The following is a 21119-nucleotide window of genomic DNA, read 5'->3' on the forward strand; positions in this document are numbered from 1 at the left end:
CCCTTCATCCATTCATTTTGAGTCACTGAACAAATCAAAGATCTTGGCTGTGACTGAGAGGCCTGGAACGAGGCCAACGTTTTACTTACCACCTCTGCTGTAGACATTAAGGACTTTGACCAAAAAAAAATCAAGGCAAGCCGCATAACCCTCCTACATCTTTAAAAAAAACCCTAACAGATATAATCTCAAACACTTGAGTATGAACACCAGTAAGCACAAAGTAGTCTACTAGAAATTTCTCTAGCTGTTACAGCAGGTCTGCAGCAATAAGCAACAACAGGAGTCTCCATTTATAGTTTTTCTTTTATCATAGTGGCAGTCAGTGAAAACACTGTGTAATTTTATTTTTGGAATTTAGAAACTTAGACACAAACTATCTTTTCATGCATCACTCCAACATCTATCTACAATATCTACAACAAAGGTGGTGGGTATAATGTTACTATGACTAACAGTCATAATAAATGCATCTATGACAATAAGACCTAGGTTGAGAAAAAGTGGAATTTCATGGATCATTTAAGGTATTAAGGCAGGATGCTGCTCTACAAAGTTGCTGTGGTGATAAATTGAGAAAAAGTTTCATATGAAGCATTTAACTGGGATCTCTGCCATCTGGTGGTTACAATTTTCCAACATTAAAAGTGATGTAAAGGCCACATTGACCCTGACATGAAACTCGAAATATTTCAAGACAGTAAAACAATAATGTACAAGTAAAAAAAATAATCTAATGGCAAAGACAGGTGGTTTATTTTAAATTAAATGATTATATTACAAATTCCAGGTCACTGAAGCTCATTTGCTCCAATGTAATCTGTTTTGCTCTGCCTTCATTACATCATAATTTAATCAGTTGGCCTTCAAGGAGAAATAGCCCATCGTTGGGCTGTTAAAGCAGCTCTGCTGATGTTTCTACGTATTCATTCAGCAGTGGTGCAGCATACTGAGAGGATTAACCACATGGATCATGGCAAAAAAAAAAGAAAATTTACACCAAGATTGAATAAAATGTTTTTATTTTAACATTGAGATTGTTTTCAACAATACTTTCATGTAACCAGTAATTGTTTTATATGCTGTAGCCTGCACTAAAATCAAGACTTTAAACAGTGTTCGAACAAATTTAAAATTGCCTTAACTGCTGGGCACAGAACAAAGGGCAGAAGGGTTCAGGGTCCCCCAAAGTCAGAATCTGTTTACCGTTACTGCTGTTAAAAGAGTACCCCACTGATTTAACATTGCATTCCTATAAAATTATCGGACACACAATGGACAGCTTTTAAAAGGATGGAAATGTAGCAGATTTCACACAGCTCCTTCTGGAGCCACAAAAGGTTTTATACAGCTTTTTTTTTTTTTTCACATATGCAGTAGTACTCCCCAACACCAGCAAGCAGACTTTGATGATCACATTTTTTCCAACATAATATAGCTGCTTAGTGTACCTATTTTAAAGTTAACAGATGAATTTAAGAATGCTTTACAACAGAAAAAAAACTCTGCTTTAAGAAAGAATAACCTGCACCACAAGTTTTTTTTTTTTTTTTTTATGGTTTACAATAATATTTCGTATAGTGTCTCATAGTATTGTGTATAATATGTGGAAGCTTTGAGAAGACCTTAAACTGCCCTTCCTTCACCTCCATGAACTAAATACTGAAGTTCAGATGTAGTTTTCAACCAACAGCAGCACTCTGGAGTTGAGGTTACAGTAAAGGGAAATGTTGCTAAAAAGACTAACTATGTCTTATACAGTAATCCGTCCATGCCTGAAAGTATCACTGCTGCATAAAATTGCAGAGAAAATGCTGAGCTCTTAAAACAAAGAGCATAGCTTTTATTTTTTTCCATTTATGCTATATATAAAAGTATACAAAAAATCAAAATATACTGTACTATAATTAAGTGTGTCATTACACATTGCATACATTTGTTTTTGAACCAGTATGTACATTTTAAAAATATATAAAAACTTATTTGAAATGAGGTTTCTTACTTAAATTGCATTCATAGCTCTTACCTAACATCTTGATTCTAACATTGGTTCGCACGCTTCATCGTTTTCATTTTGTTCTTTCAAGCTCTCGTCTTTAGTGTCGGATTTGGCGCCACCTTGTGTTTGTGCCGAGTTCAGAGCTTTCACTTTAAAAACATCCCATTTCTCAGGAATAAGGCCTTTGCTGAAGAGCAGAGACGCCAGATAGGAGAACAACAAGATGGCCGCCACAGCAGAGAGCATGCAGATGGTTCTGATTGGGGAACGCTGGATGTAAACATCATTTACAAGGACGCATCCTGGGAATCGGATGATGGGCGGTATCCCCAGCAGCGGCTCACCACACAGCACCCTCAACAGCACGCCCACGATGCAGCCCAGAACTGCCCCGTAAGCGTTGGAGACTTTGAAGAAGAGGACGCAGATGAGCTGAGGGAGCATGAGGGTGTAGGTGAGGTCAGATCGAAGCATCCAGATCATCAGGACGCTGTTGTCCAGGAAGGTGAGAGACGTGCCGGCCAGCCCAACCACCACCACCGACACCCGGATCACCCACTGGATCTCCTGCTCTGATGCCTGGAGAGAAGACCCGTCTTTTTTCAGTGACATAATAAAGTAATTTTAAAGAGTCCGGAGACATGCGCACATCTTCTGCATTGGCTCAATACATAACCATTTAACAGTTAATACTGATAGAAGTGTTTTTAAAATGTTGTGCATATAATGTTGTAATAATAATAATAATAAACTTTATATATACAACACCTTCCAAAACAGTTACAAAATGTTTTACATGGGTACATTTTAGCACAACCAAATAAAAGTATAAAAGTTCAGAAAATTAGGGAAATTTTAGTGATTTTTACTAAAATTGTTAATGCATACATCAAAAAATACACTTACATCTTTGTCCTGATATGGCTGGTGATTTTCTATATTTTTCTTATTGTCAACAAATCTCATGTGGAGAGCCATACCAACAATGAACTGATCAGGCTTTGAACACAATACTTAATAAACTACTTAGTAAGCAGATTAATTCATTTTTGGTTTGGCTCTGCATGTGACATTTGTTGACAATAAGAAAAATATAGAAAATTGCCAGCCTTAACCTTTAACAGTTATCTGTGTGATCTTTGTTCCTGAGTTCAAAGTATCTTCACTGATAACAACAATAATAATAATAATAATAATAATAATAATAATAATAATAATAATTCACTGATAATGAACAGCAGATTAGAATATGAATATACCTGTTGGGACTTGTGCTGCTGACCCAGTGACATAATGGATCAGGGACTAAGAGGATTGTGGTTTTAAGTCTCGCTTGTGCACCTGCTTCTAAACCAGCTGAGCCATCAGGTCTTTCTGAGCTGCATCAGCTCTCACACAGAGAATAATTAAATATGAAGTATCAGATGAGAATGTTTGCTGATCAGATTCATAATTCATAATTACAAATATGAATTCTTTGAGTTTCCATGCAGTACTTTTTGAGTTTTCGGAAAGTGTTTTCCTCTACACATCCATCCAGGTGAATTTTCTGCAGATTCTTCCATCAGTCTGTTCTTTCTCTCAGTGTTTGTCTGTGCTCATTGCTACAGAACATGCAGTACTGTACAGTACCGGCGTTATTAGAGCCAAGCCACAGAGTGTGCAGAGAGAGAAGGTTGGGGCGGGTGGACGGGGCAACTAAATGTCAGACTTAGACACGAGAGACTGCTGTTTGTTTCTTTTTCCTACTGACACTTGGTTTCTGTTAACCATGACTGCAATCAATCTGTTAACCGAGAGTTTGTTACTGCAACCATGATGATGATGATGGTCCCCTAAACTAACTGAAGTAGTAATTTTAATCCAAACTATGATCTTTTCCAAACCAAGTTGTTTTTGTGCCAAAACCTAACAAGTCACATCATAAAAACGTATTTATTTGACAAACAGTGTTGTCTTGTTGATAAGGGCGATCTGTTTAGTGAAGTTAAAGTCGAAAATTCACATTTAAGACTTAAGTAGGGCTGCAACTAACGATTATTTTCACTATTGATTCATCTGCTGATTACTTTTTCCATCAATCGTTCGCTCTATAAAACATCAGACAACCTTGAAAAATGTCCACAACAATATCCTAGAGCAAACAGTGACATCATTAAATGTGTTGTTTTGTCCAATAAACAATCCAAAACCCCAAAATATTTTATTTACTACAGTGTAGGACCAAGAAAGGCAACAAATTCAGCAAATTAGAGCCATCAGATCTTTGGCATTTTTGCCTGAAAATAGTTGTAGATTAATACTCTTTCAATCGACTAATTTTTGCAGCTCTAGACTTAAGATTAAACATCTTGTAGAAGTTACAAAACTACCGACTGTGATGGTTTTACTGGGTCAGATGACTGAATGTTTGAGTAAAAACACTCTTTGTCTCGTATGTTTGAGGAGGGTTTTCACCTCTCCTGTCTTCTTCCTCACCTGGGGCCTCAGGATGTTCTTGTAGATGTTGGAGGTGAAGATGGAGGCTGCAGACAGCAAGGCAGAGTCAGTCGATGACATCACAGCGGCTGCCACAGCCCCGATCCCAATAATAGAGATGTAGGTCGGGGTGAGATATTGCAGGACGATAGGCAGGATGAGACCCGTATCCCCACGTTCATATGGAGACGGAGAACCATAAGTGGTCAAGTTCCAGTCTGAGGAACACAAAGACAGTTTGACGGACAGCCGAAAAACAACAGCACAAACGTACAGATATGCATGAATAATATCACAAATTACAAGTTCAATTCCTTTCAGTTCTTCATGCTTGCTTGTAAGTTTCACCAGCAATTATTAACTTATATTTTTGAATTTCTGGACGTATAAATCTTAATTACAAAGAGGAAGCGCAAATGACACTGACATGACATTTTCTGGTTTCCTGATTGTCATTGTGTTGTTCTGCCTCTGACTTTCACTTCTTTTTTTATTTTTTTGCATTTAAAATTTCTCACATTCTGTTCACACTATAATGTGAATGAATTAAATTTGATTAACTTTGATTAAAATTGAAAAACAGCACCACAGATGTGAACTATAAAATGTGATTTAGTTCACTATAGATTAACCTGGAAAAAAAAAATAGATATTCATTTTCTAAAATGTTGGTCTCCAATAGCAACAGCGGAGTATGTGGTGCAGTTACATGAGATACAAAAGCAGCAATATCTACAGTACCCGTATGTAAAAGAATGCAAAGACTTAAATGCAATATTTTCCAATTTTAATCACTAGAAAACATATGAGCCAATTGGAAGTGTCAAATTTTTTTTAAAAACCTAGCGGTGTGGTTATGTTTGTTCCAGAGGAAGAGCTTTTGCCGCCTCTTGTTTAGCTTTGGCATAAAACACCACAGACTTGCTGGTTAAGCATATATGATCTGCAGTACATTTACACTGTATTACAAAACTTCTTTTGGTACTGAAGTGAAAATCATTCTCTCGCTGCCATTTTAAACCATCATCCCTGTTGCGTTTTTTTTTTTTTTTTTTCCAGCCCTGAGCAAATTTAAACTTTCTGGTTAATTCTATGACGGTATGAGTCACACCTGTTGATGCAGCCACTGCACCGAGGAGTATGGGAGGGATGCCTAATGTGGGAACGATGAACGCAGCAGTGAAACACGTGATCTTGGCTGTAGCTGAGGAGGAGGCTGACAGCGTCCTCTGGTGGAAATTCTGAAGCCCCAAGTTCCCCAAACCCTTTAAAGGAAAGAAGAAAGAAGAACGGAAATCAAGACATTAAAGGAGGAAAATCTGGAACAGTTTTTCTGATGCAATGACAAATCAAAAGCAAATTTTACAACGTATCCCATTCAAAGCTTCATCATCAGGTTATCTATATTAACGTTGTTTTCTATTACTTTATATTTGTATGTGTAATAATGTGATTATGTTTTTCTTGTGTCATTCAAAATGAGCAAGAGATAAGTCACTTCTGACTACCATCTTTCTTTGCTTCCTGTTCCTGCACAGCATCTATATACTGACTTACTGTTAGTCACAGTGACTAATGTTTGTGTTTCGATCAAAAGATGATGTACAACATGTTAATTAGTGAGATTTAGAAGGGTTAGTGGGTGTATTTTTGAGAGAGATGAGCTAGCTGTTTCCCCCTGCTTCTAGTCTTGACGCTAAGCTAAGCTAATTGGCTCCCGGCTCCGTACTTTAACATATAGACATGAAAGTGAAACTGATCCTCTTATCTAACTTAAACTGTGTTTTCATTTTGCAGCAGACCAAATGTTTTTTGATCCAGATTAACAGAAGTGTTTTAGGGTTCTGGAAATACCTTCAAAACTGTGGTACTGTTGTTGAACCACCTTAGTTTGAGAAAAATCATCAGGGATTTATCTTTTAATAGTCATCTCTGTGACCTAAATTTAACAGAACATGAGAGGCTCAAACTGGAGCAGCTCAAAAACGCTTACCTCAAAAACTCCACCTCCTCGTATGGAGCTCTCACATACAGTATACAGTATACAAATATATACATAGTACTTCAACCAAGCTTATTAACAGATTCAGCAAGAGCATGCATCTATACAGTAAACAACAGTTTTGCAAATATTGGGAGTGGATTCATTAAGATAAAACAGCTGGTGACGCTTTTTTTCCAGGCAGGGCCATTAAACCATTTCAGAGGAAGCCAATGCAGCAATATGATGTAATTAAAAGACTGCCATTCAAACCTCAAATGCTGGAAAATGTATGAAATGTAGTAAAACATGATGGAAATATGTATTAATAAGAGGAGCGTTACAGTCTCCTCATCGCTCCACACAGATCTGATGCACCTAGCGTTTCATGACTTGACAGCAATTTAGTGTATACATTAGCTAGCTGTCAAAGTTCCATTTTGCAACTACTTCATGATTTTTTTTTTTTTTTTCTGCAAGTACTATGCAAACAGGAACCCTAAGGGAGCATGTTCACATATCACCTACTTGCGCAACACAGATCACAGTCAAATGAAACAGAAAAAAGGATATCATTAGCAAAAAGCAGAGATGCCAACTTCACAGTTGGATACTCCCCAGACCATGTCCGGAACATGATAAACTGTCCGTGAATTCAAATAAACAGTGAGGGAGGTTGGAGGAGAAAATCCTTATTGGAGGCCTTAAACAAGCTTCGTCATGAACAAACTGTGTGTGATATTAGGTTAGGTTTTCTAGTTTCCATGAGAACCCTTCCAGCCTTACCAGCAGTAAAAAGTTATCGATCCACCTCCAGGCTCTGTCTGCCTCCAGAGTCCCGACCCACGGAGACTGGAAGGTGTAGTTGTAAGCCGTCTCGGTGATGTCCACCACAGCGGGGCACATCAGGGCGAAGGGGACACACAGCCACTAAGAAAAACAATGACCTTTAGTGAACTACAGTACACTGACACCCAACCTTTCAGACTGCCAACACAAGGAAGAATGTTAGCAGACAGGCGTCTCTCACTGAGGATATATTAAAGGGGTCTGAGACACTTATCTTCACAGAGGACTTCAGGTAAGACCAGCAATAGCAAGTGGTGTTCATTTAAATTAATCCTCTTTAAACCTGCATGAACTGATTTTTTTGTTCACTTGTTCTCAGCAGAAAACAAGTAGTGAACACAACACTGACATATGTTGAACTTGCTGGCAAACAGTTGCTTATTTCCACATCTGGCAGTTTAAGTTATAATCTTGAGCTTTCATTTAAATAAATGTCTGTTAAGCCCCTATCTATCACCGAATGAGGTAACACAATAGTGACTAAGCCTTTGCATTTGCAGTAGTATGATTATTACAAACCAGATGTCTACGACGACTTTCCCGCCATGCATTCAAATGAGCAGAGCTGACGCAACAGACTCACTCTTCATTCACTTGTGTGTGAAGCGGCTTATCTTTTTTTTTTATCTAAAAGCTTTTTTCTTAATAGCTTTTTTACAGTAACTGTCTCTCCTGTGCTGCACGCACAGAGGGCTGAGCCTCGCCCCTGGGTGCTCCTCAGAGCAGAGGAGAAGAGACAAAGTAGCGCAGCCATAAATGACAGCAAAACACAGTAGAGACTCTGACCCTGAGCTGAAATGAAAGGAGTGCACATAAATTAGGTAAATAATCACAAATGATCAGTCTCTGCTGCGTTTTGCTGTCATTTATGGTCTTGCCATATCCTCTCCTCTCCTCTCCACTCGTGTTTTAGCGAGGGCTGCACACACACAGAAGGAGCAGAGGACAGTGAACCAGGTGATGTACTTGAGTTGACGACAACTACACTCGCTATGTTACTGTAAGTGCAATGAAAGCTTCACAAGTAAAAAGCCAATAAAAGTAATTTATTAATGTTATCCGTACAAAAGAACAACACACCTGCAATTACCACTTATCGCCATATGGTGCCGTTAAAGAGACCGAAACAGAGATCTTTGAGATTATAACTTTAAGGAGCAACATTATCATTCATTTGGAGTTTGTTTCTGTCCACCTACTGAATGCAAGTCCAATATTCACTCTCTTTTAACTCTGTTTATACTCTCTACCAACTCCTGAGGGAAATATCTGGCTCTTTAGCTGCTAAATGCTCCACTATGTTCACTCGCTAGTCTACAGCTAACTGCGTTTGTTTGGTGCTGAGCAGATAGTTTACAGCGGGTCTTTTTACAGAGCTTTTTCTCTGAAAACAGCTGCCTGCTGCAGCTCAAAACGATGCTATGAGAGCTCTGAGAGTGAATCAAAACAGTAAAGTTGCAGCCAGAGAGCTAAACAATAAGCTGAAACTCGCTATAAAGCTCCGTAAAGCCAAGGGGAAGCTGATAAGAAGAGTCGCTGATAATTCTCTGTAGGTTCATCACTACGAGCCACGTCTCTGACATTACATATTGTGATTTAATTGTCATAAGAAATTTACTCCAAAATGAGTTCAAAATGCCAAAATTTAAAATTACATTTAAAACTAAATCTATGATTAAAACTGAAGTAGCTAAAGCTTCTAACATAAATCCTTAAAGGAACGGCTCAGCATTTTTGGAAATGCATTTATTCACTTTCTTGCCAAGAGTGAGATGTGATTGATACAATTCTCGTGTCTCCGCTTTAATTATGTAGTTAAAGCCTTGAAATAAAGACTGGAAGCAGGGGGACACAGCTAGCCCAGCTCTCTCTGAAGTACAAAAATATGCAAAACCTCTGAAGTGCACTTTTAATGGATCGATCCATGACCCCCAAGACAGCTAGGTAATAAATTAGGAAGCAGGAATAGCAATAACTCACCAAGCTGATGAATATGAGGATGAGCTGTATAATGTCTGTGTAAGCCACAGAGTAGAGACCTCCCATTAGTGTGTAGGTGATGGCCACAGCAGCTGAGATCCAGATGCTCACAGTGTAGGACAAATCCAGGATCACACTCATGGTAACACCTGTTAAATCCATATAAATTTTTGTTTTATACATACTGTCTATATACATACTGTATTTACACTTTTGAGTTACTTGTCAGAATGTTAAATTCTAATGTTTACCTTCTTTGATTGGACCTGATAACTTGCAGTTGATCAGTTTATTGGTATCATCTTTCACCAATATATGACTTTTGACCATCATGTTACTAAGCTCGTCTAGTCCTGTTTTCTTCAGCTAAGAAATATCACAAAAAATCAGATGTATCTTGTCTTCTACAGATCTAAAACTATTAATTCATACTTTCATTTTCTCCTGTCTAGATTATTATAATTCCCTTTACATGTGCCTCAGTCAAGCTGCTCTAGATCGTTTACAGTTGGTTCAAAATGCAGCTGCCAGGCTATTAACTAGAACTAGCTGTAGGTCCCATATTACTCCTGTTCTCGCATCCCTCCACTGGCTTCCCATAATATCCAGAATAAACTACAAGATCCTGTTGATAACATACATGGCACTGTCTGACCTTGCCCCCGGTTATTTTTTCTGATTCCTCATTCCATTCCGATCCTCAAATCTCAGCCTTTTATTCATCCCTCGCTCCAACTGCAAAACAAAAGGCGACCGCGCCTTCGCAGTTTTAGCCCCAACCCTCTGGAATCATCTTCCCCAATCACATCACATTTGCTTATCATATCACATTTGCCAAATCTCTGACCTGTTTTAAGTGGCTTGTAAAAACCCATCTTTATTGGTAAGTCTTTTTATAGATCTCCATCCCTGTCGTATGTTTTGGTCCATTTTAGTTTGGTCTGTTTCTCATTGTGCTGTGTTTTATATTGTGATTTATTTTACTTTGTTTGTATGTTTATTCGTTTTTGGGGTTTTTTTGTGTGTGTGTGTGTGTGTGTGTGAAGCACTTTGTAACTGTGTGTTTTAAAAAGTGCTATATATCATAAATAAAGCTTTACTTACTTACTTACCTTCACCACTGTGTTACTAAGACCAAAAAAATACTAAACACTAAGAAAAAATTCACAAAACTTTTTATTATTAAAGAAAAAGGCTGGTGATTTTCTATATTTTTATAGAATTTAGTACTGTTTGTGTATGCAAAGTCTGATATATCTTATTCCTCTGTGCCATAGACCTCTGTTGTTTTTCAAAACTACAGCCACATCACTGTGCTGGGTGAAATGTACCTTTACCCTGAAGACTACAGTTACAGTAGGTTGTTTTTAGAAACTGCTCTAAACACTAATAACAGTGACATTTTCAGTCTCCTGTACAGCAGACGCCACTGAGCATGTGCGGGAATGCAGTTCCATTAACAGAGCTTTATTAGCGTGTTGTGCAACATATCACAACCTTTGTACTACACTGTAAATTTCTCAAAGAACTTCAGTGCAAAGTCAAGAGATTGAGATATAAAACAGAACAAGCTAACAAAGCTGTAAAGAGAACTGCATTCCCAGACATGCTCAGCGACAGCTGCATTACACAGAACTACTCTCCGGAGACTGAAAACGTGATCGCAGTTATTAGTCCTTGGAACCATTTCTCAAAAAACTAACGTGACCAAACTCTCAAAGGAACGTATCACCCAGTGCAGCAGTGTGACTCACTGATGTGTTTTTAATACTTTTTGGACAACAACGGACAGAGGAATAAGATATATCAGGCTTTGGATACAGACACACACACAATACTTGTTAGTGGATCAGTTCATTGTTGGTTTGGCTTCGCACATGAGATTTGTTGACAATAAGAAAAAATATATTAAATCACCAGCCTTATCCTTTAAGATAAGATCATGTAAGATAGATGGTTATTCATCCTTGTGGGAATGTCAACACTCAACAAAAGAACAAACCCTGCTTTGTATTCTTATTGGGACATTTGGCCAAAACCAAACTCTTGTTACAGGTACATTATTATACCGTTTCAAGTATTGTGTGGGTGAAACAGGATTGAGTTAGCCATCTCTGTTTGCCAAGGGAAGGTTGGCTTAAAGCTTAATACTACTACAATACCACTGCTCTTTTTCAGCAGTAGTATTGTTAAATTAACACAGATCACACCTTGGACATGCACTATGGAACCACAGACATCTGCTGCTGGCCACTAAGTTGAGCTTAAAATTGTGTAAGGGCACTTCATTAGCATTGTTGAGCGTAAGAGTCCCAGCATTCAGTCTCATTTTCCAGATTTTGCCGGCAGGGGTCGAATTTAAGCCTGTTATCTTTTGTTTACTATACTATACTGCACTATACTATACTATTAATGGCACTGCCATATTAATGCTATCAATGAAAGAGATTTGCATTTATTTATTTAGCTTCATATTACAGTCAGTGAGCCAGTAAGGGCTTAATTTCTTACTTGTAAGAGGTTAAATACACGGTGTGATGGACTCACTTCAGTGTGGTGTGTACATAGGCCACACCGTAGTGCATATCTAATGGCCATCTACCATGAAAATCAATGATCCGAGACAACTTGACTTATTCTGGCACAGGTTACAGGCAGGTCTGAGGGAAACAGTAGTATCAGTGACCAACCCTGCATTCACCTGAAAGTAAGGTCAAATGTGTTTACATTACTGAAGTGATTGGCTCAGAAAGATTACTGCAAGTCTTTTATATGCCGCTTTCCCTTATCACTGTTCAGTCTTGAAGGCTCCAGGAAATGTAGGAGTTACTACACTCCCGCTCTAACTAGTTATCTACCAGGTGAATAATGGCTCCTTTTTACACTCACTCCACTTGCCTAAGCTTTAATGAATGTTGAAATGTTGAGCTTATGTTAATGTAAACTCATCCTGCAGCTGCCTAACAGTAAAAACCCTCCAACGGCATAATGTAACACCTATAATTAGATTTTGATAAGTTTCCAGTTGTGTTTTGTTCACATTTGATAGTGGTGTATATAACCGTGAATAAATGTGAATTGATTCATACAGCAAGGAGCCAATCAAAAACCAGCTTTAGCTAGTGAATTGTAAACTAGATCTGGACATTTTCCATTAGAAAAGAGCATGAGTGTGATTTTACATTGCCTTCACTCGATGTGGTGAATACACTACTTGGTTTCTTGTAACAGAAACTTGTCACTTGTTTAGCTTTTGAAGAATCCTTTACACCCAGATGAAAGAGTTTGTTGTGTTGACTGATTTGATGTAAGATGAATACACGTGTTGTATCATACATTTACCTTTTAATACAGCCCCACTGATACTGGTGTTAACATTTGAGTTTTAAATATCAGATCAACAGATACTATTTTTTAAATATAACATAAACAGACATTTTTGATTATTAAATTTGTGTTTATGAAGAATTGTGACCAAGATATCTGCGCTAAAATAATATTGGCCTGGAAAATCAAAAACAGCAAATTATATAATAATATAAGAATTTAAATTACACTTCAAGAGTTGCTTCAACTTTAAATTTAGCACTGCGACGATTAGTTGATTAATCGATCAACAGATAATCAATCTGCAACTGTTTAGTTAAATCAATTGTTTCAGTCATTTTTCAAGCAAAAATGCAAAAAATTCTCTGGTTCAAACTTCTTGGATGTGAAGATTTCGGGGGTTTTTTCAACATAAATAACAGTCATTTGAAAATGTTTAGGTTCGAGACTGTCAGTCGGGTAAAACAAACAAATTGTAGGCAGCACAGGGCTCTATAAAATTGTGAATAGCATTTTTCACGATTTTTTAACATTTCATAGACCAAATGATGAATCGGTTAATCAAGGATATAATATTCGGATTAATTGATAATGAAAATAGCTGTTAGTTGCAGCCCTATTTAAATTCTTAGATTTTCCATCATTGCAAAGGTCAAATCTGCAGCATCTGTGCAGTAAATCCAAGCGAGTAACTCGCAGTCTGAAAAGTGAAGCAAATGCGGAAGTGCCTTAAACCTGCATTCTTTCGAATGGCCAGTAGGGGGCGACTCCACTGGTTGCAAAAAGAAGTCCGATTGTATGGAAGTGTATGGGAAAATGACCCTACTTCTCACTTGATTTATTACCTCGGTGAACACTTTCCTAATGAATTTATGGTCTCAATCGCTAGTTTCAAGTGTTCTTCAATACATCATGATATGGTCGTAAATTATGGTCCCATTTAGAGTAAAAGAGATGATAAAGCAGGGTATGCTTTAGGGCGTTGCCATGTTGTGATTGACAAGTCGCTACCAACGTGACAACATTGATTACGTACTGTAATCATGGTGTAACCCCAGATTCACAGAGTATAGGTGTAGCTGCTGCTATTTCTCAGTGTGTTTTCAGTTCATGAAAGTTAACTGTAACATTTTGGTCACCTAAAAAAGTCTTGTTCAGTGCTTCGTTGTACTAAAAGACCCTCTAAGGAGTCAGCTTTTCATTTTGTTTTAATGGTTTTAAGATGGTTAGCGAAAATTAGCATTAGCATTAGCATTATCACAGTTAAACATAGACTGTAAATGCACCGTGCTAACCGGTACTAACCAAGCTAGAAGCTAGCGCTAGGGTCAGCTCCACCCTCTTGTCCAAATATGGTCACTTCTGGTTCTAAAAGTCAAAGTTGGTCAAATCGCCAAACTCAAGGCTTTAAAACAGCAGTCCACAAACCAATGGGTGACGTCACAGTGGTTACATCCATATTTTTTTTACAGTCTATGAGTAAAACTAAAACATGCTGCTTAAATCTGACTTGTTGCAGACAGAAGGAAAGCGATTAGAAAAGAGATCCAATACAAGTCATCTGCATTTGTTTACCTCAGTGTTTAATTATGTTAATGCAGTGTGTTTGTTTTACCACCATATAACTGTCTCAAGCCCATCAGCCACGTGGCCGTTCATGTGATTTAAGGTCTTGTTCCCTTTGGAGTTATTTCAGACCAACTGTACAATTAGACAAAGGCTTGTGTTTCACTCAACACTTTAGCAAAGAGCTGCGATCAACAGCTGCTCCGCTGCCAGTCAACATACAAGGATCAAGTGCATCGCACACACACACACACACACACACACACACACACACACACACACACACACACACACATTGAAAGTGTTACATATAGAAACATTCTTACCTAATCCTATGAGTGTTCCTGTCACCCACATAACCTCTGATACGAGTGAAGCCATTGACAGAGCAGCCGTCGGCACTTTTCCATATTTGATCTGGAAAGGATCCATCATGGTGACATACTTATTGTTTCTCATCGGCTCAGCAAAGAACAGGCCACCTCAATGATGGAAAAGGAAAACAGACAGATTTAGATTTATTAGGTAACAGTTATTTGTCATTTTTTTTAAAGTATCAAAGGCATTAGGGTCAACATCCAGCTTTTGAACAAGAAAATCAGTTTGATTAACCAGATTCATAACTTATAGCAGTACAAAACTATATTTAGATAACCTTTTTAAATATTCCTCTCTAAATTTTCCCCTTAGTAGCTGCAGTTAGATTAAACGTTTTTTGTTTTCATCAGGAAATTGTGCAACAGAAGTGGTAAGCCACTCAAATCCTTACTCATCTTGTCTCATGATCACTGCTTCTGTTCTTTTTCCCTTAATGTTACTGTTTTATTTCCTAAAACACAAAAAATCCAGAATAAACCACTGCATGAAACACTGGCTATTAGGCAGACATAAAATCTGCAGCCACAGTCAAATATTTTTTTCACTGCCACGAAAGCAGAACCACATTCATGTCAGCTTTCATCTGGGTGTAAGAGGATAAATCTTTCTGTCTCATGTGACTTTCATGTGGAGGAGGAATGTTGGTTTTTCTGTACTAATCTCCACATATAAGGAAGTTGTGAAACCTGTGGTGTTGTCATTCATCAAAACAAAAAACAGAGTGTATTCATAATCAGGAAAAAAAAAATCATTTACACCCTTAAGCATTACAAATTAGTGATTGGTTCATTCACAATAACTTTCTTTGAACCTGTCTTGTCTCCTTCTACTTCAGGACATGTTGTCCTACATTTCCCTGGAGGCATTTCAGCAGTTTCCAGAGAGAGGGAATCCATAAACTATAAACATTAAGTATTGGTAGTGTAGGTCAGACTTTCCAGTGAAAATAGAAAGATAACAATGCCTTAATACTCCAATAACAAAAACAAAATACCAAGAAAACCACACCTTTGCATGCTAACACCAACTAATCCACCATTATGGAAGCTGTGCCTGCCCTGAAATTTGGTTCAGACATACAGGACCCTCTGACTGTTCATGTAGTACAACTAAAATGCAAAAACCTAGACACTTTAGCAGCTCTGAGACTGTACTTTAAGAACTAAAGCTAACATTTTAACATTCTAACATTATGCCAACACACAAAATATGATACCATACTATCTGTTCCAGATTTGAACGTTCAGCTCAGAGCACAGCTAAGGCTGTCAAAGTCCAGCTAAGGAGTTGTGCTGGGTCTGATAGTGTAGAGCTGAGTCTGGCAAACTAAATCTAAGATAACCTAAAATAGCCACTGTACAGTGGATAAACTATAGACTGATTGAGATAAACACGTGATGTTGCCAAAGGGAGGCACTGACAAATGACCTATTTGGTGAAATGACACATTGCCAATACGATTTCTTGGTTAAGGTTTGATTTGGTTTGGTTTTGATAATACTTTGTTGAGGTTAGGTGAAGATTATAGTTAAAAGATACCATCTTTGACTGTTGGTAGGACGCTCTTTTAATCCAGACACCCACCCTACAACATCCTCCTACAACAATGTCATGCTACTTGTGCCCCTGGCTATAGCGCTCAAGCCTGGTCACAAGATACTTTTCTTCTATGTTTTGACTCGGACTTGTCAGTATCTCTACCTCCAGTCTCAAGTATTACAATGTTTGGCTTCAGTCTAGTCCAGTCTCTTTCTGCTCATGTAGCAAACTGCAGAGGCTGTCCTTAAATGCCACGTGCACTGTTCTGTCATTTACAAGGGCAGGTAATACTCATGCTCCATAGTGTGTTGTTGCCATGCAACCACAAAGCACCCTGACTTTATATGTGTACTTTTATGCATACGTGGAAAGATATCACACTGTCATGGTAACCTTGTGACATTGTGCAAGATTATTTTGCTTATAATTGTTTTTCTTCCTTAAATAAAGCCACATTTGCATAAATGCATGTTGTTGCCTGTTCCTGTCACATGTTAGCATTTTCTTAATCCAAGGCACAGTACTTAGAGATATCATAGTTGACTCTCAATATTTACCCTCCTGTTGTGTTGAAAAAACACAACGTCCATTATTTTATGGGTCAAATTGACCCGCGCTGTTTAAATACCCTCACAAACAAGCAAATTATCAGTTCGTATCAGTCAAAATTTCATTATAGCTTGGCAAGGAAAGAATAAATATAAGATCATTTGATGTATATACTATTTTCAACAACTATTACCTTTTCCTTTCTCACAAACTGTGACATTTTTACAATTATTCTATTAACATAAGACAGGGGTGTTCACTTTTTCTTATATTTTGTAAAGGCAAGTCCACTCACACTCACTGTCAGCATCATGTTCATCAATCCCCTCACTTTTTCATTATTCTCCACGTGATGAGCACATTGTGAGAGTTTGCTTAGTGTACATGTATTTCCTGCTCTGTTCACACATGCTGCTGGTTTCACTGTCGTGTTGATAGATACGAAAAACATAAGGGTGTTATGAGTAACCATAAGTCTCAGAAGCTCACAGAGGAAGCCACACAGAAACCTCCCTAAACTTCAAAGCCGGTTGTGCCCTACATCAACCCTAAATCAGGTTGAGTGTCAAGCAACCCGATTGATTAATCCAACTACAATCAGGAGGCAGATACAAAAAGAGAGAATAAATAAAATACCAAAACATTACACAAGTTGTACATAATACAACATACAACATCCTCAAATGACATCCATTCACGTTCGCCTACATTCAGAAGCTCAGCCTTCAGTCTGATATTTTAACGGCTGTTGTGTGTTGTGTAATAAGCGTTACTGACTCATGGGGCTGCCAGTTTGGCTGTACACTTTTTCTTTAACTCACACAACCCTAAGTGGAAATAAACTCAATGACCTTGCGTTGTCCAGGTCTACCTGTTACTGTTAAGAGGAAATCTCACCAATGATGAAACACAAGGTCGCTGCAATTGGCATGACAGCCCAGATCAGTCCCATGGAGGGGTTGTAGACTGCCTCTGCTGTTCCCACAATGAATCCTCCTCCAACCCACGTAGCTGTATGACACACACGCACACACACACACACAAATTCACACACAGGCAGAGGACAGTAGCAGGCAGACTGGCTGCCAGACTTGCACCTGCCTGTAACCTGATAACTGAAGACTAGCCTGTCTACTGTAACTTTAACAGGAAATTAAATTTAAATAGGAATTTATTGTAAATTTAATGACCAATTACTTTAAAACATCCATGTCCTGGAGGCTGTTTTACCGTGAGATCTGGAACAACTGATTTGGGCTGAGAGTCATTATCATAAAATATGAAAGAAGTGGACATGCTCTGCAACAATTCAATGACTAGTCTCGTTCTATATCTATGTACTGACGCAGCTTATTTCAAACCATATCAAGTTCCTGTTTTTTTTTTTTAACAGCTTCCTGTTTTTTAAACAGTTTCTCCTGTTTTCTGTCTCTGTGCATGAAAAAATAATTCTGTTGATTAATTCCTGTGTATACTGAGTCTTCACCATCTGTTATCAGGCTATTGGCAGATTAAACATAGGCTATATATAATATATAAAGATACATACATATATAAATATATAAATATATATATATATATATATATATATATATATATATATATATATATATATATAGGTAGATATATAGATAGATAGATCGATAGATAGATAGATATACAGATATACAGATAGACATACAGATAGATTCATACATACATATATACAACATTTCTAGAAATAAAAATGAAATTAAAATGTTGGTTTGTAATTTGGCACGTTAGAAGACGGTGGTTGTCCATCTGATGAAATAGGTGAAAATGTGAAAGTGAAAGTGCTGATCTATTTCATTTGAAACTCATTTCATTTCATTTGAATATTTCAAAAGAAAATGGTTTGATATTAACTAGAGCGCAGACATACACCGAGAAACTGGTGGAAAACGGCTATGACGTCAGCAGAATACCAGACGCAGATCTTTCCAGAAAGCGAATTTAAAAAAAAAAGCCAAATGATTATTCTTCCATCATTCAGACGACCTTGTCCCCGGTTACCGCGGATACTCGCCTGTCATGGTGAAGATGCCGACCACCAGGTTGATGCCCCGGTTTCCCAGCAGAGCCATCTCGGTCTTATCCCCTTGGCCCATCTTGGCTTCCCTTTTCGATTTGAAAGAGGCCCAAATACCGATCCCGAGGACCAGCAGGTAAAAGAACATCATCACGGTCACTCCGGGGACGTTGAGAGCCATGATGGAGCTGAAGGAGTCCGACTGAAGGACCGAGCGTCTGCCGGGCTGCCTGGATGACACAACACATCCCTCCCTGCTGCTGCATCAACACAGTCATGGAAGAAATGCGCTGAAGCTCAGTGGAGGCGCCTGGAACTGCACATAATCCGCAGCATTGAACCACCCATACACCAGAATATTAGATTAAATAAAATTGTTTGTTGTTTTTATTTTCGTTTATATATATAAAACATTTCCCATTTCGTTCCAAGCTCGGAATAACCCTCTATGGGCTTCCGGGGCAAATAACAACCGTGGGCCTCCGTGTTTCTGCTACCGTCTATGTATTGTATATGCATTAATAATAATAATTATTGGCAATCAGTTGGTGGTATTTTGATTTAGAAAAAAGATATCTTGGAATATTCACCATGTTAAAGTTATTATGTTTAAGTTTTATGATAATTTAATAATATTAAATTAAACCCTGTTGTTCAAGGTCAAGGTCACTTTTATTGTTGATAGTTTATGGCTGACATTTTTTCAGCAATAGCTATTCAATATATCTATATTTTGTGATTATATATAAGTAGTAGTTGTCATTGTTATTGGTGAGTCCATCATTTCTCTGCTGAATTCAAATTGCCTTGGCATGAGGGATTCACAGCCGAACAATGTGGCATTCTGTGAAGTAGCCACAGGAAATTATATATTAAATATAAAAATTATATTTTTCACTAAGGTTAACACAGACAGCTCAACAATACATATACAACTTTGCAAGGGAACGGTGGAACAAGGAGAATCCACAGTGAGCAGTTAAATGAACGACATGAACTTGTGAAATCAGACAGCAGTTTATTTTGGAATGACTTCTTCATCACAACAGCATGAGTTTGTACTGTAAACAGACACGGCAGTTGCACGCCAGTTGCTTTTATATTGCCATTGTGACGAAATAGCTGCTAAAGGAATATTACACCTCACCTGCTGTTACCACAGCAACAACAGTTCAACCAGGTCAACAAATCTTATGGGATTATGACTTTAATAAATATATAATAAAGGCCTTATAGCTAATTCAAAGTTCAATCTTGAGCATACAATGGAAACTTTGACAAAGCTTGACCAAAAAAAACACAAACAAAAAAAACCTCAAGGTCCATTTACCTGCTTTGTCCGGAGCTTTCAACTGCATCAGACAGTCTTCACACACCAGCTGTTATCACCTGAGTGAAGTTCCATAAACGACCAACAAGCTTTCATCACGGTCTAGTAATTAATAATGAATTAAATACTCTTTTATGGGTTCATACATATCTCCTACCTCTCATAAAACTCTTTCAAATCCAGAATGCATTGTTACTAAACGTAAAGCACCGTTGAAAAGGGGACATGTTGTGGTTTTCAGCACACAGATTGGTTTGCAAGAGTTGCTATTTTTGTCACAAAGCAGAGGAAATGATGCTGCTGTGGCCTCTCACTCACGCCATCAGAGACACTGATCTGAAGGAAGGTGAGAGAGAAAGCGCTGCCCCTTCAACTGCAGATAAATAACTGTGTCAACAGTATTGCAAACTACATACGCAGCAGGCTTCATATCATGTTCAGAAACTGTGTTATTATAATTCATGTAAAATAAAAACAGGCTGATAAAATAGAAACCATATCGGCTCATGTAAGAAACATAAACAGAAGATAATCGTGAATACATTGCAAGACACAGAATCTGCAGGAATGATTTTGTCAGCAGATTTTTCTGACCGTACCATCACCGGCATCCTGCTGTTTTTCCCATGATTCAAAGCAACATGCCTGGGCCTTTTCACAGAAACAATAGCTCTGTTCACAGTATCTTAGAGCATCCTGCTGGTCACAGGTCAACTGTGGCAAGACCTGAACACAATGTCTGTAAAGACAGGCAGAAAAGAGCCAAGGGGGGGACTAACAGGGGTTCTCTCACATCTCGACAAGTGAACAATGAAGCAGAAGGATGATCCTTTGATGAGTTTTAACGTGTTAGAGGATCTGAAAGGCTGAAAGGCCACTGATGTCCTAACAATTCATTTCCCCTGTGTGAGTGCTGCCAGAGCAATATTTATGGTTGTGGTTGATTTCCATTCGTTATTCATTATCACTATTAGACTAATGTTGGGCTTTCATCAAATATCAGATAAAAGAAAGTCAAATTCTGTCAAGTTCTGTCTGTACACGAAATATGGAGGTGCCACGATCTCAGCTTAGCTCAGCTTAGCTCAAAGAC

General features: G+C 38.0%; 1 protein-coding gene across 1 annotated transcript; it reads right to left on the reverse strand.

Annotated features, from left to right (window-relative positions):
* Positions 1 to 1005: 1005 nt before the first annotated feature.
* On the reverse strand, positions 1006 to 19270 carry LOC121912268 (high-affinity choline transporter 1-like). The gene is made up of 8 exons (XM_042434450.1): positions 18694 to 19270; positions 17544 to 17657; positions 14507 to 14662; positions 9288 to 9436; positions 7245 to 7388; positions 5589 to 5742; positions 4478 to 4695; positions 1006 to 2578 (listed from the first exon to the last, which is right to left on the reverse strand). Exons 1-8 carry the CDS (start codon positions 18875 to 18877, stop codon positions 2027 to 2029), a joined length of 1671 nt encoding a protein of 556 aa, XP_042290384.1. The 5' UTR covers positions 18878 to 19270; the 3' UTR covers positions 1006 to 2026.
* Positions 19271 to 21119: the final 1849 nt, after the last annotated feature.

Source organism: Thunnus maccoyii, chromosome 14 (genome assembly GCF_910596095.1).
Source record: "Thunnus maccoyii chromosome 14, fThuMac1.1, whole genome shotgun sequence".
Lineage (NCBI taxonomy): Eukaryota > Metazoa > Chordata > Actinopteri > Scombriformes > Scombridae > Thunnus > Thunnus maccoyii.